At 48.7% G+C, this 24,602-nt stretch overlaps 2 protein-coding genes across 2 annotated transcripts; both read left to right on the plus strand.

Moving 5' to 3' along the window:
* Positions 1-111: 111 nt before the first annotated feature.
* Positions 112-3,395, plus strand: smfn (small fragment nuclease). The gene is made up of 7 exons (XM_003970717.3): positions 112-421; positions 742-825; positions 903-980; positions 1,201-1,312; positions 1,384-1,492; positions 2,132-2,185; positions 2,928-3,395. Exons 1-7 carry the CDS (start codon positions 167-169, stop codon positions 3,040-3,042), a joined length of 807 nt encoding a protein of 268 aa, XP_003970766.2. The 5' UTR covers positions 112-166; the 3' UTR covers positions 3,043-3,395.
* A 1,763-nt stretch (positions 3,396-5,158) lies between these two features.
* On the plus strand, positions 5,159-23,583 carry LOC101061736 (CXADR-like membrane protein). Its single transcript, XM_011611033.2, has 7 exons — positions 5,159-5,528; positions 20,538-20,689; positions 20,774-20,972; positions 21,681-21,848; positions 21,919-22,041; positions 22,188-22,329; positions 22,465-23,583. Exons 1-7 carry the CDS (start codon positions 5,495-5,497, stop codon positions 22,814-22,816), a joined length of 1,170 nt encoding a protein of 389 aa, XP_011609335.2. The 5' UTR covers positions 5,159-5,494; the 3' UTR covers positions 22,817-23,583.
* The last annotated feature ends 1,019 nt before the right edge of the window (positions 23,584-24,602 follow it).

The raw sequence follows: 24,602 nt of genomic DNA on the forward strand, positions 1-24,602 counted from the left end.
GATGTTTATTCTACAGCCGACAGACCCCCTTAAATTGGGGATTCCTGCTGATCTTGGCGCCGAACCTGAAGGGGGCAGTACCCCAAAGAAACTTTGATCCTTCTCATCCACGTGGGACAGGAGCAGAAGAATATTTACGACAGTTGAAAACGAAGATGGCAGCAGCATGCCGGTCGTTCCCAGGATAACGGTCCGCTTTGGCTCAGCATGTCTTGCTAGGTGGGGACAGTCTGCAGCCTGGACAATGCGACAGAGACAGCAGAGACATCCAACTTCCATACCCGCCATCGGCAGAGCCGAGTCTTTAAGAACGAGCACTGGGCTGGTCTCTGAACTTGGTTCTTGTTTTCCTGTTCAAGTGTCAAGAAATTCGAGCATGTCCTCCTCGATGTCCCAGAGACTGGTTTGGGTGGACCTGGAGGTAGGTCGCTGCTTCAAGTGGTCGGTGATGGTTTTCAGTTCTTATCGGTGGTAAATTCAATTAATGCACCAATCCGTGTATATGACACTGATGGCATGCGCGTCGTCATTTAATTATTGCTTATAAATCTGTTTCTATGTGTACTTAATTAACAGAAAGTTGGTTATTAGTGATGCTCTCAGCCTACATTTGTCAGCAATGTGTGCAACGTTGACAAAGGAATGTGCATCTTTACCTGTTGATACAGGCCTAAAGTGATCCTTGAATTCCAGAAAAGGCCAGATACATGAAGTTTTAATGTCTGTGTCTGTGTTTTTCAGATGACGGGTCTGGACATTGACAAAGACCAGATCATTGAAATGGCCTGTCTCATCACAGACTCCGACCTGAACATTCTGGCCGAGGTGATGCAAATATTCTATCATTTTGTGAGGTGACAATCTGTTACTTGTGTGTTGACACTGTGTGTCGTGATTAACAGGGTCCTAACCTGATCATTAACCAGCCGGACGAGCTGCTGGATGGGATGTCGGAGTGGTGTATAGAACATCACGGAAAGGTTAGCGGTCATTTTATCCACGGCCGTTTTGATCATTAGAATCTGGGGTTAATTTTTAAAGTTTTGTGTACACTAAAATCAGCCATGACATCACCAGCTGTTATATTAACCCTCTTTGGGAAAAAAGCCCTCTGTTTCTCATTGGAATATGAGCAGTATGGTGTATGAGACCGTGCCAGAACAAAGAGTTTAATGTAAACCCCAGTGTGATGTGTCTTAGTCAGGACTGACCCAGGCTGTACGACACAGTAAAATCACCCTGGAACAAGCCGAGTACGAGTTCCTGTCCTTTGTCAGGCAGCACACCCCCCCAGGGCAGTGTCCCCTTGCTGGTGAGCAGCAGCAGAAGTGAAATGATAACGTTACTGGGTTGGTTTGTCTCCTCATGTTCCTCTTCCCCCAGGTAACTCTGTGCATGCAGACAAGAGGTTCCTGGAGAAGTACATGCCCCAGTTTATGTACCACCTCCACTACAGGATCGTTGATGTCAGCACTATCAAGGAGCTTTGCAGGCCAGTCCTCTGCCACTGTTGTGCCGGTTACTTAAAAGGCTTCACGTCCAAACTAAACCCATTCACACGTTTCACACTTGTCAGTCATTCTAATCCCTCTTTTGTTTTGACTTAATTAACTCCATTTTCTAGGGTGCCACGGTATTGATGAGGTACTTTTCAGGCTACGGTGCCAAAGTGTTATCGGCTCCAGCTGCCGTCATTGCAGCCCGGGTGATAAATGTAGAGGCAGGCCTGGAACTGTGGATACTAGAATGTTCCATTTACTTTATATAACTTTAATAACTATATATTGTCTCAGGAAGATTCACAGAACCAATATTCCAAAGCTGCTAGAGCAGCTAACTCATATATGGACACGTGGTATATGGACTGAAGTCAGAAACTCACTATAGACCAGTGGTCTTCAACCCAGTCCTACAAGGCCAAGAATCCAGGAAGGGTTTTCTGTCCCATCAGGAGAACTGCTGCTTTCAGCGGGGACCCCTTCCCTTGGTTAAAACCGGGGTAGGACAGAAAACCTGGCTGGAGAGCAGGTCTAGTAGGACTGGGTTATCTTAAATGCGTTGAACAAAAATCAAAGAATCTTTACAGATGTACGTCTCTAGGATGACCTTTTTTCTCTTCCGATACATGCAGACGCTGGTTTCCAGAAGAATACAAGAAGGTCCCTCACAAGCAAGCAACCCACAGGTAAACACGCAGTTCTAAATCTGAGGTCTTACTCTTGGAGCATTGAAGCCTTTGTTGCTCCAGGGAATTATATTACTATTATTATTCTTCATTCCTAAAGTGGAAACATAAATATCAGCCCGGTTAATGTCCAGATATTTTGGTGTATGGACCTTGAAAGGGTTTATGTTTTTATATAATGTAAATAGAATCAAAATATCAGTTGAGGATACAGGTGACCACAGTAAAACAGTAAAAGTCAATATATCATAATACTGTAAATGAGACGTTGATTTGAATGAGGTGATAATGAAGCTACATTGAGGCGACGCCAGGTGTCGCTGTTGAGCAGCGCTGTTCACCATATGCTCTACAGCGGGGTCAAACAATATAGACACAGTTCTGTAGATGAGCTGGTCTCAATGTATAGCAAAGCTGCTACCAGGATCCATTTTCCTATGTAGATCAGTTTAATTAATATTGACTGATTAATAAAATTGTAAACTCATCGCTGACTTCATGGTTGCTATTGACTTCTGTGGGTTGTCAGCCAGTAAACAATGTTCTGTGCTTCTACTGCCTGTGTGGACGTGCACTCTGTCAGAGGGAAAAAGATCTGATTCAGGCCTAAATGTGGAGTTCTTCTGAGAACATGTGGATTCATAGATGGCTCGTCTTTGATTAAGTGGTTCCCGCTATGATTCGGGCCTGTACGGAACACCAGGACGGAGCAGCAGCAACAAGAACGTGTTTTCTCTTTCAGAGCCTTGAGCGACATCAAAGAGAGCATTAAAGAGCTGCAGTTCTACAAATCCAGCATCTTCAAAGAGGCGTCGGCCTCCGAGATCGTGGAAAATGGAGGCAGCAACAAGTGTTAAAGCGAGCGGGCGTGAGCTCAGACGCCACCCGGTGTGATTGACTTTGTGTTGATTTGATGTTCAGCCACCGTTTATGTTAAATACATCAAAGCTTCCTGAGCAGGTTGGTATGTGTAGAAGAGACCGACTCCACTTTGGGTAACAAATGTGCATCTTCTACAAATTATTCCGAATATATGAAGTTTGTTTAGAAAAGTCACTTTAGCGGGGGGAGGGGGGTTACTTGGTTACTTTATTAAGAACGAAACCCTTAAACGTTCCCAAACGAAAGGTTTTTAGTTATTTTTCTCAGATGTTTTCTGACGTTTCCTGATTAAATCTACAACCAGACGCGGCTGTTCTGTTTCCTCCCGCAACACTTCCGTCTCTTTTACTCCGACCTACAAGGTGGCGCGTTTGGCTTTTTGGAGTTCCTCACAAGTGTCCCGTCCAGCCCATCACTGTGACAGGAGCAGGAAACTGGATTAGTCTAGAGTGGTGACCTGAGGGGGGGGAGGACCGGTTGCTTGGTTACAGTCCACATAGCACAGTTCCATTTATATGATATGGGCCAGCAGGGCTTCATCTAAACAGCAAATGTTTTGGCTTATTTGGAGGCTGGTGGAGGTTTTGGAACCTGAACCACGGCAGCAGAGCTCTTCACGAGGGTTGCACCATCTAGAGAACTGAAGACCCGCTTGGAGGAACTCCTGGCTGCTGCATGTTGGGAGGGAAGGTTCTGGTTTCGCTCTAAAATGGAGCAAAACCAAAATAAAGCACTGATATTGCTTAAACTATCATAAATCTAAAGTGTGTTTGGTGCTTGAGCTCTGGACGTTTACCTTGGACGTGCGCGTCCCACACAGAACCTCCATTTGGACGAGGGCGTCCCACGAGCACGCGGCGGCTCCAGCAGGTCGTCCTCTGCAGAGCCCCGGTCGAGACTCCTCAGCGGCGAGGAACAAAGAGTTAACGGATTTATTTGGGTGTGATGAGAATGTTCTCAGCCTTTACTGAGCCATGAAGAATCCCTGAGCAAGGAGAACACCCGGCTGATGTACCCTTGATACATTTTTAATGAGCATGTCTTTGTTCTGCTCTGTGCTATTTCAGGAGGTTTTCACAGGCAACACTGATTTGACCGTGTAGACAATTTTCTCTGTTAATTGCTGTGGAAGAACTCGACTAATGATATCGGCTACCTTCTTTTATTATTTATTTGATTTTGCTGCTCACTGCTAATGGAGGGGGGCACTCAAAAAGAGCAACAGTGGTTTGAAGACCCCGTCTCCAGACTGTGCACGGCTGAATCAGCGAATGGTGCTGCTGACAAGAGCCGACCACCACAAGCACACGTCCTCCAGACCCCCCCCCCTTCTCCCCCGCTCTGCCTTGATCCAGTCAGAAAGGTGTCGTGATGAGCTCGGCACCAGATAACGAGCACCTCCTCATCAGCCCAGTAGAGAGCAGTTATCGCTTCTTTTCAAGTTGTCCCGTCAGAGCTCTGCCGAGACCAAGAATCCCTGTTGACCCTGAGCCAAGATGACTTCAAAGACATGATCCGTCCATCTGTCCTCTTCTTTTCAATGCTGTCGTATAACTGAGTATAAACTGTATATTTAGTGCTTGGCAGATGTTATAAACTATCATTTAAGTCTTCTCTGTTGGTGCCCCTGACCTCCGTCAGCATGCAGACGTGCATCTGCGTGAAGCTTTAGTCCTGATCAAAGTTCTAGTGAACTTCCAGGTCCTGCTTATCTTCTCCATTTCAAAAGCCTTCCGGCACCTGCAGAGAATCGCCGGCCCAGCTCCACGCTGCCCCAAAAAGGTGCGTTTGTGACCAAAGAACTACCTTCTGCTTCTCCTGAGATGACTTCAGGTTCATCTCAGTCCCACGAAGCGTCCAATGATTGGTGATAAGAACATCTGACCCATTTACATGATGATTCTTTCCCCTCCCAGCTTTGATACAGGTGTTTAGCGAGCTATCATGTATATTTATGAAGGTGTGTTTTTCAGGACTTAAATGTAAGAAAAGGTCATTTTCCCCAGTCGACGTGTTCCTTGTATCGGGACGTCCTGGTGACGTACAGCCGGATCAGCTGTAGAGGTCCCCCTTTCACCAACAAAACACACACACACACACACACAAGCACCTTGGCTACACCTCCTCCTTTGATATTACGCAGTGGCACCGAGGCTGATCGGACATGAGGGGGCTCCATGTGGGCTCATCTCCATGAGGGTGATCTGAAGGGGAATCATCCGCGGCTCATTTGCTGGATCACCAGCTCGCCGCGATCCCGCTGTTGCGCGTGAAGGAAGGATGCTGGCGCGTTGCGCCAGAGACCTGCGGTAGTCTTCACTCCTTGTCCAGGTCACATTGTAGTTGGTGGGAAGTGGATCCGCTCCGTCACAGAGACGCGACTCCTCTGTCCTTTCGAGCTGGGATCGGGACTAGCTGGTCGCCCAGATGCCTGCGCCTCACCTCCTCACACCGTCCTTAGGTAAGTTCACTCCTGGTCCCTTTTACGGCTCTGATCGCGGATTTTCGCTTGTGTGCGCGCGCCCGTGCGTGCGCATGTGTGCGGAGTGAAGGGAATATTTGTAAATGCTGAGAAAGTGCAGTCAAAGGAGTGATGGAAGTTGGTGACGAAGGATGTGTTCTGGGGTCCTGAATGACCACACGAGGACAGAAACTGACCTCCAAATGTTAAAAGATCAGACGCTGCAGCAAAGCCAACAGTTCATTTGGTAGAAACTGTGCGTGTGTGCGTGCGCGCGTGTTAGTAAGCATGCAGCGCAGCCCGACACAGCCCTGAACACATCACAGGGTCAGGACATGACAATTAGTGCAGTTGTCCATGGGGTTATGGCGCTTTCATTAGTTGCATTATGGGAGCGAGTTCGACAGGCCATGGCAAAAACAGCGTGTTCTACCTCATGGCGCTGCCTCCTTCCGCGTGCACTTGAAAAGTTGTCCTTGGTTTTGCCTTAAATTACATGCAGCTGAATAAATCGGAGCCACAATTCAACTAAAAACATCTATCTTCCCAAATACAGACTGTCTGTCGGCTTGAGCCGCTCACACACCCACAGACCGTCGTGCAATTAATGATGGTCCAGAGGTTCCAGTGGGACCTGATGCAACACCCGGGCCTCACGTCCAGGTCCCGGTCCAGGTCCCTCTCTGTTGGGGGTTGGATTGGTAGAATTCATGGCTCGGTCTTTTGTTTGTCAGTTGTTTATTTGCACCAGCACTGGGCACACAGAGGCACGTGCACGAGGGCAGCGGTGTGGTCGTTGGGGTTTTACTCTTTTGCACCTGCAGACATGAAAGCAGAATCTGCCCCAGTGGCTGAGTTCCTGTTTCGCTTCTGTTCGTTTTCTCCTACATTTACGATGCCGAGGTGTGTCACTGCTCAATGTCACAGGTAAAACTGCTGAGCACACACACACGCACGGAAATAAATGGATGGAATCTGTCAAGTTCAGATTTGTCACCGCTAGAGGTCTCCACATAAAACAGAAAATCTATACCTTTTAAATGCTGCAGTGGGATATTACAGTTATTAACTACAGTCTGGGTCTCTCGCCCACCGTCCAGCTGTAGTTGAGAGAGAGCGGTGGTGGTTAACGTTGATTTGTGAGGACGCTCTTCGTTCAGATTCATCACAAAACCCAAGGAAACGAGCTTATTGTGTCCTGAAACACACGACGGATCTTCAGTGGCAGTTTGAATCACTTTTCCACGTGGAATTATACTTACAAGAATAGATCTTGCAGTCTGTGTGCGCGCGCGTGTGTGTGTGTGTGTGTGTGTGTGTGTGTGTGTGTGTGTGTGTGTGTGTGTGTGTGTGTGTGTGTGTGTGTGACATGTGTAAAAGCTTTAATTAGCTGCACAGCAGGGGAACTTCCCCCTTGAGCCAAATGACAACACTGTAACAAAGTCGTCTCTTCCACCTCCTGGTGGAAACATCATCAGCTTCTTCAGCGCCTTTCCTCCACCCAAATGACTAAAATCAGCCCCCCCCTCTGCTCACCGGGACATTTGTGAGCAGCTACACACTTGTGCTGCTCTTTAAAACCCGTGTGTGTGTGGGTCCTCTCAGAGATGGTGTAATCTCCTAGATTACACTCTTCCCTTGGAGCTGCATCACTCGTGAGCTTCTTCTGCAGCCCAGTTCCTGGTGAATCCCTGCATCTGACCCTCAGACTCTTTATGGAACCTAATTATGAATAATCAGGTTATTTAAATACCCTGAGGTGTGTTTTCATGGGCAGCAGTGCTGACGGAAAATGACTCGTTTAATTCGTTTCAGCACTAGAATTTATTTTACCATTTAAAGTCCTTCTCTGCTCGTCTGATCTCCAGCTGTAGACGGTCACATCCAGGTGGGAACTGCACCAGGAGCAAATGTTCCGTCCTTCTCTCTGACAGTCTGGAGGCCCCCTCAGATGGTCCCTCAGATGGCCCCTCAGATGGCCACTCAGATGAACCCTCAGATGGCCCCTCAGATTGCCCCTAGAAGTTCCCTCAGATGGTCCCTCAGATGGCCCCTCAGATGGCTCCTCCCCCTCAGATGGTCCCTCAGGTGGCCCTTCAGATGGCTCCTCCCCCTCAGATGGTCCCTCAGATGGCCTCTCAGATGGCTCCTCCCCCTCAGATGGTCCCTCAGATGGCCCCTCAGATGGCTCCTCCCCCTCAGATGGTCCCTCAGATGTTCCCTCAGATGGCCCCTCAGATGGTCCCTCAGATGGCCCCTCAGATGGCTCCTCCCCCTCAGATGGCCCCTCAGATGGCCCCTCAGATGGCCCCTCAGATGTTCCCTCAGATTGCCCCTCAGATGGCCCCTCAGATGGTCCCTCAGATGGCCCCTCAGATGGCTCCTCACCCTCAGATGGTCCCTCAGATGAACCCTCAGATGGCCCCTCAGACGGTCCCTCAGATGGCCCCTCAGATGGCTCCTCCCCCTCGGATGGGCCCTCAGATGGTCCCTCAAATGGCCCCTCAGATGGTCCCTCAGATGGCCCCACAGATGGCCCCTCAGATGTTCCCTCAGATGTTCCCTCAGATGTTCCCTCAGATGGCCCCTCAGATGGTCCCTCAGATGGCCCCTCAGTCGGCCCCTCAGTTGGCCCCTCAGATGGCCCCTCAGATGGCCCCTCAGTCGGCCCCTCAGATGGCCCCTCAGTTGGCCCCTCAGTCGGCCCCTCAGTCGGCCCCTCAGATGGCCCCTCAGATGTTCCCTCAGATTGCCCCTCAGAAGTTCCCTCAGATGGCCCCTCAGATGGCCCCTCAGATGGCTCCTCACCCTCAGATGGTCCCTCAGATGAACCCTCAGATGGCCCCTCAGACGGTCCCTCAGATGGCCCCTCAGATGGCTCCTCCCCCTCAGATGGGCCCTCAGATGTTCCCTCAGATGTTCCCTCAGATGTTCCCTCAGATGGCCCCTCAGATGGTCCCTCAGATGGCCCCTCAGATGGCCCCTCAGTCGGCCCCTCAGTTGGCCCCTCAGTCGGCCCCTCAGTTGGCCCCTCAGTTGGCCCCTCAGTTGGCCCCTCAGATGGCCCCTCTCTGAACTACGTCCTCCAACCTCGTCCTCGATCTGTCGGTTCTCCAAGGAGCAGATCTCAACCAACACTTCATTCAAGGGCTTTTTTGTGGGTTCAAACAGATGTTTAGAGTCACAAACAGTTGGCGATATTAAATCAAACGTTAAATAAGGTTGTGGGAGTCTTTCTCTAGCCATAAATCCCACCCTCGATGTATCCGCATGGGAGACAGCAGCTTCCTGCTTCTGCTGTAGCTTCATGCTAGATGTCTCAGCACATCACAAGTACATGTACCGTCTACTTCAGCCACCCTCCCTCTCAGCGCCTGGACACGTGCAGGTGTTGTTCCCCTGTTCACCGGGGTTATTGTCACCAGCTGTCTCTGCACGTCTATTCTTGGTCTTTCTATCTTGGTGGTCATGTGGGCTGACAGCTTAACCGCCGTGTGCAAGCCTCCCAAAACAACCAAATGCTACCCTGCTAGCGCCGCGGCTATTATACACACAGCTAAGAGCTGAATTCTTCTCAGAAAACCAGATGAAAACTTTCAGGTTTTCGTGGAATTAGCAACAGGAATGTTGTTTTAGACTGTAAAAACGTAGTGGCTTGTCTTCCTGCGGGGGTGCGTATGAACTTTGCACGGTTGTGGAGCCTCCTCAGCTCAGCTGTCAATCACCTCCCCTTCCTGGTGACCAGGTCTCTGAAGTTGGGGCAGTTGTGGAGGATCCAGCGTTTTCCTTCAGAGCATCTTGACTCCCGTCAGCTGAAGGTCAGTGTCCGAGGGATGTTGGAGGTTGTTGGTTGGATCCTGTAGTGTGCACGCCGCAGTGCCCCTGGGCAAAACACTGAGGCCCCGCCTTCAGATGTTCAGGATTCCTCCTCAGGAACACGTGGTGCCACCTGAGCTGCCACCAGGATATGAGCGTGAGACTGAAACGGTCAAACTTTGCAGCACTTTGCAGCACTTTCCAGCAGGACTAGCTGATTCCAAACAGGGTCCATGTTCAGCAGCGGGCCGGCTGCACGACAACGGGCTCGATATGAGAAAATGGATTACTGGATTACTCTGTCAGTTGTGCTGAATGAGACGCAGCCCAGACGTGCGCCTGAGCACGACAACAGTAATTCTGTTCAGCTCGCATTCCAAGGACTGAAAAATGAGTTTGGGGGCGGGGGGATCCAAAACACATCACGGAAAACCATTTGGAAAGAAGAGCTGAAAGAGACGACCAAAAGAATAAGCTCTTCTCTGAATATCTGCACCCTCTAACCTACATTTAGAGGCCAAACCTTCTCAAGCACGCGAAACAGATCAAACACGTGGAAGAGATCAAACACGTGGAAGAGATCAAACACGTGGAAGAGATCACTCCGTACCAACTGTCCAGTTGTATTTCCTGAGCAGATGCTTTAATGTCCTGATTTTATGGAATACTGTGAAGTGTTCCTACTCCCCTCTGAGTCCAGTTCTCCCCCCCACTATCCCTCCCACGTCCCCATCAAGTCCATCCATCCCCACATGTCCTCCAGTTCACATTGACTCATTCCAGGGCAGAGAACTCACTGCTGCCCCCTGATGGCGGTCCAGAACATAACATACCATTCAATATATCATCAAGCGCGAATTACTGCAAATAATGGGATTAATTATAAATGCTGCTACTACTAATACTAGTACTGCTGCTACTGCTGCTGCTACTGCTGCTACTACTAATACTAGTACTGCTGCTACTGCTGCTACTACTAATACTAGTACTGCTGTTACTGCTGCTACTACTACTGCTGCTACTGCTGCTACTACTAATACTACTGGTAGTACTGCTGCTACTACTAATACTACTACTGCTGTTACTGCTGCTACTACTACTGCTACTCCTACTACTACTGCTACTGCTGCTACTACTGCTGCTACTAATACTAGTACTGCTGCTACTGCTGCTGCTACTACTGCTGCTACTGCTGCTACTACTAATACTACTACTGCTGTTACTGCTGCTACTACTACTGCTACTACTACTGCTACTGCTGCTACTGCTGCTGCTACTGCTGCTACTACTACTGCTGCTGCTACTACTGCTACTACTACTACTGCTACTACTGCTGCTACTACTACTGCTACTGCTGCTGCTGCTGCTACTACTGCTACTACTACTGCTGCTGCTACTACTGCTACTACTACTACTGCTACTACTGCTGCTACTACTACTACTGCTGCTACTACTGTTACTGCTGCTGCTACTACTACTGCTACTCCGATATTAGTCTCCCTGCCAACATCTGGCGACAGTAACTGCTGTCTGTTGCTGTGAAGCCGTTTGAAGTGAACTATTACGGTTTTATTTTTCCCTGATTTTATTCCCCTAAAAGGTGTAAAATGCGTCATTAGATTTCAGAGTGTTTAAGTGACACTTGCACGAACGCTGGCAGAATCAGTGGTGCGACCGAAGCTCTGGCCTGGTGCCAGAGGTGAGAACGGCTGCCGTATATTTAACCATATATGTAACGCTAGCTCACCTCACAGGCCGCACATGTCTGGAATGTGGAGCTGTGCTGGCTGCTTCTGCTGTGTCATCTTGTTCCAAAACAGCATTCAATTACACCGCCTTACCCTGCTCTTTGTGTCTCGTCTCAGCATTTAAGGTGGCCTCCTACTGGGGGAGGTGTGTGTGTGTGGGGGGGGGGGGGGATCAAACATGAACATTTGCAACACCAGATTCTGCATCTGCTTCGAAGCCGCGGCCTCTATCTGTCAATCAGTGTCATGTGTCTGCCAGGCATCAGCCTCCATTCCTGCTTCTAATGTAAGAAACGCTTAATCTGCCCTGATGCTGTCAAGGCACCCCGAACACACACACACACACACACACACTGGGTCGTGTCCAGGTGGCACCACAACACAGCACATCCAGGAATTGTAATTTCTCAAATAGGTCATCAAATGTTTACTGTAGTTTCCCGACAACAACTTTTATTTCCAGAAATAAGTGCTGGTTGCTGGTGCTGTGACGTTGTCTCTCTACTGGGGAAGGGGGGGGGGGGGGGGGGGGACCACCACCTGCCAGCTAACCTGGAAACAGGTCACCCCGGTGCTGCGTTTCCTGGCGCTGGAAATTTCCGTTCATTCCTAGCCTGGAACTTTCAACGTTAGCATTCCGACACCAGACCAGAACCAGAACCCACCACGTCTCTGGGTCTCTGCAGCCTACAGGCAGGGACTCCAGCAGTCAGAACCTGCTATCTAGCTCTTGTCCCAGGATGCTGAGAGCATGATGTCACGACGCTTCCAAACATTCGGATGAAACAGGTTCATTATGCATCTCATCTCAACCTAGCAACAAGGCTAAGGTTCCAAGTATGAAGGAGGACCATTTAGGAGGCTAAGCCACAGGACAGGGAGAAGCTGGACAAGTTGTGGTCTGCTGCCAGTGTCTGGGGCTTCAGCACTTCAGCCCCCCCACAACAGTCTCCATCCCAACCACCGCGGAATGAGCTCAACTAAAGCTCCATCTACTTTCAGACCAGAGCAGTAGCACAGAGGAGCATGATCAGGATGACTGAGGAGACTGAGGAGAGAGGAGAGGAGGGACTGAGGAGACTGAGGAGACTGAGGAGAGAGGAGAGAGGAGAGGAGGGGCTGAGGAGAGAGGAGAGAGGAGAGGAGGGACTGAGGAGACTGAGGAGAGAGGAGAGGAGGGGCTGAGGAGAGAGGAGAGGAGGGACTGGGGAGACTGATGAGACTGGGGAGGGACTGAGGTGACTGAAGAGAGACCGAGGAGACTGAGGAGGGACTGAGGAGACTAAGGAGACTGAGGAGACTGAGGAGAGACTGGGGAGACTGAGGAGAGACTGAGGAGGGACTGAGGAGACTGAGGAGACTGAGGAGGGACTGAGGAGACTGAGGAGGGCCTGAGGAGACTGAGGAGGGACTGAGGAGACTGAGGAGACTGAGGAGGGACTGAGGAGACTAATATTTCCTCCACACACTTAATTCATAGTGGGAGATAAAAACTCCAGACTTCCAGTTTCTTCCACTCTGTGGGGCTAATTTAAAAGATTCCATCTGACGCTCCTGAACGTTGCACATCACATTAATCACTTTGTAGATTTTTAGGATCATTAGGGGCAAACACCACTAATAACCCCTCTACATCCTTCGGCTGCCGCGGCAACCATTCATCTGAAAGTCTAATGGATGTTTTTAAAAAATAAAAACAGTCCAGATGATTAGATGGAAAGCTAACTAGTGAGGTAGTTAGGGGGTAGCTTTCATCTCATATTTCAAAGGAATGAACTCCCTCGTGTGTTTTCTTATATAAACACACGATATAAATCATATTTTAATTATATCCAAGTCGTAAATGCAATTAATCCAGACGGACTCCTTCATTAGACTTTATAACCACATATAACGTGTAAAAATGCAACCAACATTTTGTCATTTGACGGACTGTCATGCAGCTGCTAATGCTGTTTCTATTTCAAACACTTGTATTATTATATCCTCTTAGTTTAAGCCCAGAGCGCGTTCATCACCCCCCGATCCCGTCTCTCCCTCCCTCTCCTCCTGCTTCTTTATGCCCATTTCCCAACAATAAGTACCCAAGTGCTGGCAGGAGCGAACCGCCACACTGTTTTGATGAATGTCCACTGTTAACACGAGGAGTTGCAGGCATCAATCTGCAGCAGCCTGATTAAAACACGCCACACAGCGAGGATGCAGAATGTTCCGGCACGCTGCTGCGGACGCCAGGACCTCCAGGAACCGCTTCCTAACCCTGCAGCAGAGCACCTGCAGCCTCATGGGGGGGGAAGGAAGCCAAGTCTGTCTCGCTGCCTCCACCTTTAGATGCGTTTTTATTCCAAAATCACCTCTGTGAGGAAAAGAGCGGCAGCAGAACTTGAGATGATGAGCTCCACATTATATTGAAGTGAGACGAGAGCTCCAGATTGATGGTCCAAGAGACGGACGTCTGCCCTGACCATGCATCTTCTAAACGGGAATCACAATGAGCCGATGATTTTAATGGGATGTCTGAAGTTTGACCTTCTTTTATTCCCCTTTCATTTATCACAGATAAACGTTGTGCTCTTTATATACAAGGGTGTATAAAATGCACGTAGATTTAATTATTTGATTTCCTTTTAATGCTCTGGTCTTCTCCGACAGCTGCCGCTGCGTAAATTGCGCCGCCATATTAGATTGATCCTCGCTGGAGTTGAAAAGTGAATCATGGATCGTTTGGGATGTGGCTGCCCAGATTTACTGATGGAGGTTGTGGGTAATAAAGAAAGGTCAGAGGCCAGGTAAGAAATGCTGAGACTTGGAAATGGAGCGATTCATGGTCCTATAACTCAACTCTGTACGACACAGAGGGAGGATGGAGAAGAAGGATTGCAACATTGATGGGATATGAGGGGGTGGGGATGGACGGGTGAGCGGGGAGGAAGAGTGAAGACGGGAGACGGTAGGCGGTGGATGTCGCAGGCACCAGTCAAGAGTTGCGGCTGCTGCGAAGGCCTCGGAAAAAGCTTTCTTTCAGAGTAGATGTCTTTGAAACCCAAAATGACCTCCCCAAAAGCTGGACCAAAGCTCACTGGCTCTATTCAGAGGCACAAATGCCTCCAACTCTCATTGTTTCATTGAGCTAAAAAAAGGGAGGATTTTCCCTTTTTCTGCTTTTGTCTCTGTCCTCTCTGTCCCAATAATCTGAACTGAATAGCTGACCTATTTGAATCATTGTCCCTCTATAACTGTCAGATAAAGCATAATTTGGTAAAAAGCATCACTATTACATCCATTTTAGTCAAAGCGATTCTGCTGATGCACCTTCACACTTTGCGTCCTCTCTTTGGTCTTTGGAGCTAATTTCATAGCTTGCTTTAATTTCTGCTGGTAAATGCAACGATGGGGGAAAATAAAACGTACCAACACAAGATCAAGCATTCACCCTGGACGAGCGTCTTCTCCTGATTCCAGTTCATCTGAACTCTTATTCTATCGGCATAAATGGGATCGAATGTGGGCAGAGCGAGACACTGGAGCCGATGCGGAGGTTGGTTTTGGTGTGTGGTGTTTGTCTGAGGAGGAGCGTCAGTAAGTGTGAATGAAGAGCGATCCCAGTGACACTGAGAAGACGTCGGGGCAGAACAAGCCCGCAGCCAAATCATTAAGATGCTTTCAAATGACAATCTCTTCACACTTGATCCACTTCATGTCAGACTGCTTCTGAACACGCTGCCCACTGCGCCAGCGTCAGATGACTCCCCGAGTGCCAGCAGCTTCAGCCCACATTAACTTTATTCATGCTGACAGTGTCATGACTCCTGTGAGTGAAAATGCCTCCCTCATCTTCAGGTGGAAGCAAATCCGAGCCTCCTTCCTTCACTGCTGCTTCCGCTCTGCACACTGTGTTCATTTAAAGGCATTTGAATCATAAATCTGCCTAAAATGGGCGTTTTTAAATTTGTAAGCTCATGTAAACCTTTTATGTTTTATTACATTCCATTTGAAATGATCTGAATAGTGCCGCTGTGATTTTTAGAGGTTATGATTAATCGCTATGGAAACCGGGGTTTTTTTTGCTCAGCTGTGCAAATGTAAGAATGGAGCTGCACAGCTGCACCCCCCCCCCACATCACACAACAACGTGAGCAGGACGGCGACCTGACCTCCGCTGATCCCACTGTAATCAGCCATTTATGAGAAGTGACAGATCTATAGATGGAACAGAAGGCTGTGCCATCGTTAGCAGAGGGCTCAAAGATCCCTCTGAGATCCGTCTCCTCTCACTGTCCTGACAGCTCACAGCTGGAGGCTGAGACAAGATGAGGTGGATCATATCACCGTTGTGGCTCCAGCAGGTAGCTGGAGAACCTGCACGATGGAGCAGCCTTCTTCAGAAGCTCAATCAAAGCAGAGTTGCGTCTCTGTGTCACCTGCCACTTTCAGACGCTCATCATCTGTGGAGCAAAACCAAGAGGGAAAACAGGCTGTCAAAAATCAACGAATTCCATCGTTAAGGATCATTTACGCAGCGATAAACTTAAGTGGGCCGAGTCAGCGGCTCTGGCGCTGCCCCCAACTTTGCCTCCGGTTGTCCTACTTAATTATGATGTTGTCTTTATTAACATTGTTATTAACGTTGCTATTATTTTCCTGCGTGGGCTTGAGGTCCTGCCAGCCGCTGTGACTGAAGGTTGCCCTCTCCTTGTGACCTCTGCCCAAGGGCATCTTCTGGTTGGCTTGCGTGACAAGACAGTGACAAGACTGTGACTAAGTCTGCAGCACCGATGGGGCAACAACAGTGGTGATGACTACAGTGATGATGGCGATGTCAGGGTGGCGCTCACATGTCACAGCTGTCCTCATTAGAGAACGTTGAATTCTAAGCCGACCTTACAGCTGTCTCCACTGCCAGAGTGCATAATTAGTGAGGAGATGGATCAATTAAGTATCATGAGGACGGAGAAACAAGTCCTCCAGGAACGTCGCCTTCTAAAAGCTTCCCTCCGATAGCTTTTATATTGATATTTTTTTTAAATGTGGAATTAGAATCTAGAAAGGTTTCCAATCGTCGGCCTTCTTTTGTAGCATCGTTGCTCATTTTTTATGCTCATGTTGACACGAGTTGCTGTTTCTCGTATCTACATGAAGCGAGATGGGGTCAGGACCTTTAAGTACCATCAATTTTACATCCACAGATAAAATTCTGCTGTTTAGATTTTCCCTGTGGACCCAGTTTAAAGATAAAAGTGAATCTCTGGAGATCCATTTTTATAAACGTGAATCCTGCCACAAAGACACAACTGACAATTGTCGTCAGATAGCTTGTTAAAATCCTCCCAGTCGGCCTGTAGAGGCAGCTGCTGCCTGTCTATAAAAGGAGGAAATGGAAATGAAAGCACCTGTTTGTAAGACATTAATACCAGAGATTAATACCAGACGTGTGTTATAAATAAGACATGAGGGTTATTGAGCTGCAGAGAGAGGGGATCAGGGCTTTAGAGGGGTGTGAGGTCCAGCGATGATGGTCTCTATGCTGCACCATCAGCCCACACGCTGAAGAAGCGACGCCTCTGTGAAACGTGTTTTGCTATAATAATGAGGACCATAAGCAATGCTCATATTTTTAAAGTCTCACTTGAGCCAAATGCCACTAAGAGTTTGCTTCTTGAATTACAGGAGACTCTTTTCAGCAAATTTGTGGCTTAAAAATGCAAAGGCGTTTCAAACGCCGGTGTGTTTTTGCCATTTCGGTCCCTGCACAGATGAAATGATCTGAATGTCAAACCATACGATTGTCTTTCCCGCGTACAGAAAAAATCAATTCACTTTGGACTGCAGATTGTTGTCCTCAGCTAAAAGGGCTGATGTATGGATTGCAACAGGGGTCTATAATACCTTAAGTGCTGCAACAGCACGAGGATGTTCCCCTGTTTGCCACCGTTTGATGAAAACTGATCAGCTCTGCCAACAGCCACAAAGGACAGAAGGAACAAGAGAGAGCAGGAAAATAGCAGCAGAAGAAAAGGAGCCGCTGGACTATTACAGCCCTCAAAATGTGTACTTCATTCATTTTTAATGTTTCCCTCATAGATACAATTTACTGTTTGTTAATTAATCCATACATATACAATTGGACCTCTACTTATGAACGTCTCTACATGTGAAATTTTCAGGTTACGAAGCGTCTCAACGGGAAAATATTTCCTCTTGTTACGAAAGAAATTTCAGGATACAAAGGTCAAAAATACGCTACCGCTGCTACTCGCAGCTCGCGGAGTTTAGCGAACACAAACTTGCTTGTAGCTGCTCTGCCATTGGCTATCGCCTAGCATCTTCCTGTCATCCCATTGGCTAGGAGGGACGTCAATATGTACAGGTTTGTCTGTATCCCAGCGTCGCCTTTGTTTAACTTTTATTTATTGTGGGTGTTTGAATGTTTGTCCATTAGATGGCGGTGTTACCACAAGTGTTTACGTTCGTTGCTAGTAATGACGGCTAATGTAAGATTAGCCTGTAATAAAGTTCATTTTGTTCCTGGAGAAGCCTTGCACTGAATTCCGACATTTATTGTGCGGTAATCTAATTGTAACATGTATTTGTTAAATGTTTTGATGCATTTATAAAAAAAATTATGTCTGAATTTTTGGGGGCTTGGAACGGATTAGGGCAAATACATGGAAAACGCGTCTCTATTTACGTAATTTTCAGGTTACGAAAAAACTTCTGGAACGAATTAAATTCGTAAATAGAGGGAACCTGTATAGACTATCAAGTGATGTAAACTTGCATGTGTGTGTGTGTGTGTGTGTGTGCCAGTAAAGCTAAAATAACAGAAGTCTTTACGTCACTTCCAAGGGAATCATCCCATAATCTCAAGGTAATCTCCACATCCTGCAACACCTGTCAAGGCTGCACATGCTAAATATTTGTGATTAGTGACTGTGTAGTTCTTTTTCTTTCATTTCTGATCGTTGTCTGAACCTGGTTTTATTCCACTTCCACATTCTGCGTTTCTCAGTGTGCCTGTGACATTAATGCTGACGTCAGCTCTTCCTGTAGAACTTTCAGTGGCTTTACTGGAGCCGTTTTTACCATTTTCATTTCTCTTGTCAGCATTAGGCAGTGATGACTTTAAAACAAAGCAATAAAATGGAGATGGTTCCGATTTGAGCGTTGCGGGGAAGAAAGATGATTCACTCTCCGTCCCTCTCCTCCTCCTCCTCCTCCTCGTCGTCCTCCTCCTCAAGTGTTCAAGGCTGCGGTGAAATGATCGCACGCTTCAGGGAGCAGCTAATGTGCAGAAAACAGGTAGAGCAGCAGGATGGAGGGACGTCAGAGTATCACACATGCATTATTCACTGTCTGTCAGTCTGTCCCTGCAGGAGCTGGCAATCACTCATGATGTCCCCTCAACCTGTCAGCATTTCACTAAAACAGTCCTCTTTTTCCTTCCTCGCCTTTATTTCTCTCATTTACGCAATTTAGGGATGGAAAAACCCTTTTGTCTTTGACGTCCCAGCTAAATTTGGACAATGTCTGTTTTACATTTTTAATTGATGAACTTTGGGACGCGATCAGGTCTCCTGTATGTGCGCTGAGCTGGACGGGGACGCCGGTATAGCTGAGAAGTTCAGAGTACAAGAAAACCTCCTTCACCCAGGGAATAATTGTCTGAAACCATTTAAACCCGAACCTGTAGGTGAAGCCGTCACTTGTGCTTTATCCAGAGTGCAACACTGCTGCAGCCGTTCCCTCACAGCTCACACGTTCATTAGTGAGGACGAATAAATGAACACGATTCTAAGATGGATCCTTTTAATGGGAACAGCTTCAGGTCTGGACTGGTTTGTCTTTTTTATTGGCAAATCAGCTGGGAGGCTGAGAAACACTCACCAGGGTCTTTGGCTCTCTGGACCACCTCGCTACGCGTCACTGGGTAAGCCAACAGTGTCCAGACATTTGGTGGTGATAACACACACACACACACACACACACACACACCTAAATGTATCCCTCCAGCGGGATGACATTGTCCGTACATTTGATCATTGTTCAAGGGAAGATGAATAAATGAAAGGAAACAAATGGAGGCTCAGCAGGAGGATCCTCTGGCTCTCCTGGTAATTGGAGCCCAATCATCCCAACCACCTTCTTGCTGCGGCTGGTCAGCTGCAGGTCTCTCTGGATCCCTCTGGATCTCTCTGGATCCCTTTGACATTACATTGTTGCATTTAAAGCCTCTTGTTGTTGGAACCTGAAGCAGACCACACAGATTTACCTGTCTGTCAGCAGGAGGATGTTGCACCTTGTTATTCGGTCTAATGTCCTCTGGTCCAACAGTCCTGCTCTTAATTCTTGCTGCATATTCATACAGAGTGAGGGTTGACCTTCAGAGGCTTGATCTTCAGAGGGTTGACCTTCAGAGGTCTGTATTTATGTATCGATGTGTTGATGTATGGATGGATGGGTGATAGATGGATGATGGATGGATGGATGGATTCATAATGGATGGATGGATGATGGATGGATGGATTGATGGATGGATGGATGGTGGGTGGATGGATGGATGGATGGATGGATGGATAGATGGATGGATGGATGGATTCATAATGGATGGATGGATGATGGATGGATGGATTCATAATGGATGGATGGATGGTGGATGGATGGATGGATTGATGGATGGATGGATTCATAATGGATGGATGGATGGTGGATGGATGGATGATGGATGGATGGATTGATGGATGGATGGATTCATAATGGATGGATGGATGGTGGATGGATGGATGGATGGATGATGGATGGATGGATGGATGGATAGATGGATGGATGATGGATGGACGGATGGATGGATGATGGATAGATGGATGATAGATGGACGATAGATGGATGGAGGGATGGATGATGGATGGATGGATGGATGATGGATGGATGTACACAGGCTTGTACGTTTCCAGGCTCTCCTCCGATCGCCTACTTTGATATACGTGAGACATTGATGTTGAATTACCAAATGAATCATTAATTAATAATTAATAATCATTAATCATTAATTACTACGGGTCAGTCTCTATGTCTGTTTATATTCGGATGGTAACCATATGAATGCAGACTGATGTCCCACAAGTGTTGGGAGCCACAATTAGAAAGGAAGTGCTAACTCAGCATAACTTGACACTTGCTAATATGCTACTGTAATATTATTATTAGTAATATGCTAATGAGTGAGAGGGTGAGGAGGGAGAGAAAACACTGGATCCTGATGGCTGTGCCTCACGTGGCTCTCACAAAGTTTATTTCATGGAAAAGCTCCACGTTTTGAAGGTAGCCAGCAGGGCCAGCAGGTCATCACATCTGGCCCCCTCCCAGACGGTGCTGATCCCACCTGGGCCCGGTACCAGCACGATGCCTTCGTGTTGACCCAGAGTGACGTCCGACTCTCTCCTCACAGTTCTGCTGGCGGTGCTGACGGCGTTCGCCCAGACAGAGATGAAGAGAGTGGTGGGAGACAACGCCACGCTGCCCTGCCACCACCAGTTCTGGGTGGGGGACGACCCCACCCTGGACATCGAGTGGCTGCTCCTGAAGCCCACCAACAGGGTGGTGAGTAGTGACGGAAAGTGGCTGAGCAGAAGTCTGCTCTGCCTTCATGTCCCTGATCACAAACGGATTTCCTTCTCTCACCAGGTCATCACATACTTTGCTGGCCGTGTTTTCGACCCCAATGAAGGCGAGCGCGGCCGCGTCGCTTTCGCTGGGGAGTATTTAAAAGGCGATGCCTCCCTGATGATCAGTGACTTGTCTCTGACAGACTCGGGAGAATACAGCTGCAAAGTCAAAACCGGTGCACAGTACCACTGGAGCACCATCCGCCTCATCGTCCTGGGTAGGTGGCAGACAGCCGTTCAGGAGAGAATACTTTACAAGCAGAGGTGTCGTAAAAACACGGGGCTTTTAGCATCAGTAAGTGCAACACTTGTAGCCTGAAAGTGTCCGTTTCAAAGGTGAACCCAAACCCAGCGACTGCAGGGAGGAAACACTTGGCTTCGCAATGAAACGCAGCTCTTATTTATGCATCGGCCAACGGACGCTTCCACCATAGCCGGAATATTCGATACGCCATAAATAAAATGTGATTGAACTTTTGGTAAATTATTTATCGCCTCCTCTTCTCTTGAAGTAGCCTCGTTGGCTAGAGGCAGCTGGACTTTCCCACATTAATCAACACAACACAGCAGCGAGCTTCCGCTCCCCCCACATTCAGCCCCCAAGCAGAACAAACATCAACATCACTAATCTAAACACAACTCAAAGACTCAGGATTTAGAGACGTATCAGGAATAAGCTGAGTGTCTTAGAACCCCGCCCCCCCCCAACACCAGTTGATGCTGTAGCTAAACAGCTGCAGCTTCTCTGTCCAGTCATACAGGCGTCTTCCTGCCCCCCCCTCCCCCAACCTAAATTAACTAACAAGAGTTTTAGAGGGATAAGAGTGGGGAGCACATCTGGAACATCAGCATAGCTGCGTTGACTCATCAACAGGATATTTTGTGTGTGTGTGTGTGTTACTTATATGATCTGTGTCTCTCCACAGTAAAGCCGTCCAAACCTCAGTGCTGGATGGAGGGGAAATTGTTGGAGGGGGGTGACGTTAAGATGAGGTGCAAGTCTGCCGATGGCTCCGATCCCATCCGCTACCGATGGGAGAGGGTGCTGGACAAGGGCAAATACGTGGGCAAACTGCCCCCGCTGGCTCTGATCGGTGGGTTGAAAGAGTGGAACTCACACGAGGACACGCGTGCGCGCTGACACCTTGGTTTCCTCTTCCTCAGATCTGAAAAACCCGGAGATTGTGACGCTGAGGAACCTGACCAAGGACAGCGCCGGCGTCTACAAATGCACCGCCAGCAACGACGTGGGGGAAGAGAGCTGCACCGTGGAGGTCAAGATGCACTGTGGGTGGAAACGCGCTCTGGCTCTGGACTTGGAGCTGTCACTCACAGGCTCATCAGTAGATCCCCAGTGATCGACTCAAACTGGTCCAGACAGATTCAGAGAGCGAAGCCAACTGTGGTTCCGTGTCTGCTTGTTTGTGTTGCAGATGTGAGAGGGATGGGCGTGATGGCCGGCGCTGTGGTGGGGGTCTCCTTTGGCGTTCTCCTCATCATCCTCATCATCTGGTTGGTGTTCCGCAAGAAAGAGATGAAGAAATATGAGGAAGAGGAGACCCCGAATGAAATCAGGTAGCTCCACCTCGCTGGAAGTGTAGTTCCAACCGTTATTGCCTGAAGCTTCTCTATAGGTCAAAGGTCATTGATGAGTTGCAGCTGTTGTTTAGTGATTGTTGTCACGGCAACGTTGTCCGACGCTCCTTTCAGAGAGGATGCAGAGGCCCCCAAAGCCAAACTGATGAAGCCCAACTCCCTTTCCTCATCGCGGTCTGGCAGCTCCCGCTCAGGAACCTCCTCCACACAGTCCATGATGCACCACATGGGGCCCCGAGGTCAACCCCCCTGCATTCCAGCTGTGGCCGCTCTTAAACACAACTGCCAAGGCTACATTCAGACCATTCCCAAGACTCCCGAACGGCGCTCCACACCAACCTCCACGTCTACATCCAACTCCAAGACCAGCAGCTCTCCGCCCAGACTGGGCCCTGGGAACCTGACCCGCATGGGGGCCACTCCTGTTATGATCCCTGCCCAGACAAAGGCCTTTCAGACGGTATAGAGGGGATCTGACCACACGGAGGACAATGACAGCCTCAAGATGTCAAAACCAGCTGAAAACAAACGTTCCTGAAGACTCAGTCTGTCCAGATCTTCACGTGATTTCCACCGCTGACATCCCGATGTACAGACATCCACGCGTGAAGCCGCCGCTTCACACCAAAAACAGGAACCCTCTCCTCATCTGCCACAGGAAGCGTTTTATGAGACCATTTAATTTGCACCAATGAGAAAATGAGGAGGAACTGATGAAGATGAGGTCAAGCTGAGAGCCACCCTGAGGGGTGAAGACCCTCCCACCCACCAGACATCAGGTTCTACCTGTTGCTTGGACTGAGCTCCTGGATGCTTTGAGGCTGCTGTTGCTCTCTGTACATGACCTAAATGGGCGGATGTGTAATTATGCCAAGGTTCAATGGTTCATATCATACGTAACAAGTCACCTAAGCATCAGCTCCACTATGATTCTACAATAACTCATTATTTGGTCTTTGCTACCTTCAAATGTCCGTCTGTTAATACGCCAGCGTGCACATGGAGCCGCTTCTCCGTGTTCAAACCTTCCCATTCAGCCTGCCGATCTCCAGAGATGATTCCAAAGGGTAACGGAGGCCCCGTCCATCACCCTGCAGCCCCAGGACGCCTCAGCCCTCGTCTTCTTTTGAGTCTGTCAAAGATAAAAGAATGAAGATCACCACTTTTATTACCGTTTGTAATCATCTATAAAGAGTGCCTTCTGCTATGTTACTGAGCAACACACAACCGGCAGGGAGGGGGAGGAAGGGGGAGAGAGGGGGGAGGGAGAGGGGAGAGACGGAGGGGGAGAGAGAGAGGGGTGAGAGGGAGGGAGAGGGGGAGGGAGAGAAGGAGGGGAGAGAGAGGGAGAGGGGGAGAGAGAGAGGGGTCGGAGAGGGAGAACAGGGAGGGGGAGAGAGAAAGGGGGGAGCGGGGAGAGCAGAGAGGGGGAGAGAGAGGGGGGGAGAGGGAGGGATGAATGAGAGACAGAGAGAGGGGTGAGAGAGGGAGAGAAGGAGGAGAGAGAGGGAGAACGGGGGAGGGAGGGAGGGGGAGCGGGAGAGCAGAGAGGGGGAGAGAGAGGGAAGGATGAGAGACAGAGAGAGGGGTGAGAGAGGGAGAACAGGGAGGGGGAGAGAGGGGTGACAGAGGGAGAGATAGAGAGAGGGGGGGGAGAGAGGAAGAGATAAAGAGAGGGAGAGAAGGAGGGGAGAGAGGGAGAACAGGGATGGGGAGGGAGGGGGAGCAGGAGAGCAGAGAGGGAGAAAGAGGGAGGGATGAGAGACAGAGAGAGGGGTGACAGAGGGAGAGATAGAGAGGGAGAGAGGGAGGGGGAGAGAGAAGGAGGGGAGAGGAAGAGATAGAGAGAGAGAGGGAGAGAAGGAGGGGAGAGAGGGAGAGATAGAGAGAGGGGGAAGAGAGAGAGAGAGGGAGAACAGGGAGGGGGAGAGAGGGGACCTGCTCCACGTGTCCATCACGTTTTCCTGTATTTTCTCTTCTTTATCTGCTTTTCCATCTCGGGTTGGTTTTTCCTGAGTGGTTTTAAAGGGATCACCGCTTAAGAACATCACACCTCTCATGAGCTTCAGTTTTATTTTCCGTGTCTCGGTAATATTAATTGTTATTCGGTTCATTTTCCTCCTGGATCGACTCTGTAAGTGGCTGCATGAAGTGAAGCATTTCTAGGTCTCAGTGTGTTTTCAGTAATATTCTGGGTCCTAATCAATACGTGAGAATAGTTCAATGAGACGTCACCATGATCCTTACCAAGG

Source organism: Takifugu rubripes, chromosome 15, assembly GCF_901000725.2.
Source record: "Takifugu rubripes chromosome 15, fTakRub1.2, whole genome shotgun sequence".
In the NCBI taxonomy this organism is placed as follows: Eukaryota; Metazoa; Chordata; class Actinopteri; order Tetraodontiformes; family Tetraodontidae; genus Takifugu; species Takifugu rubripes.

Coding starts and splice junctions, on each gene's coding strand:
- smfn (XM_003970717.3), top strand. CDS start 167: ATGCCGGTCGTTCCCAGGATAACGGTCCGCTTTGGCTCAGCATGTCTT. Junction 981..1,200: donor GTATAGAACATCACGGAAAG/GTTAGCGGTCAT, acceptor GATGTGTCTTAG/TCAGGACTGACCCAGGCTGT. Junction 2,186..2,927: donor CACAAGCAAGCAACCCACAG/GTAAACACGCAG, acceptor TTTCTCTTTCAG/AGCCTTGAGCGACATCAAAG.
- LOC101061736 (XM_011611033.2), top strand. CDS start 5,495: ATGCCTGCGCCTCACCTCCTCACACCGTCCTTAG. Junction 21,849..21,918: donor GCCCCCGCTGGCTCTGATCG/GTGGGTTGAAAG, acceptor CCTCTTCCTCAG/ATCTGAAAAACCCGGAGATT. Junction 22,042..22,187: donor CGTGGAGGTCAAGATGCACT/GTGGGTGGAAAC, acceptor TTTGTGTTGCAG/ATGTGAGAGGGATGGGCGTG.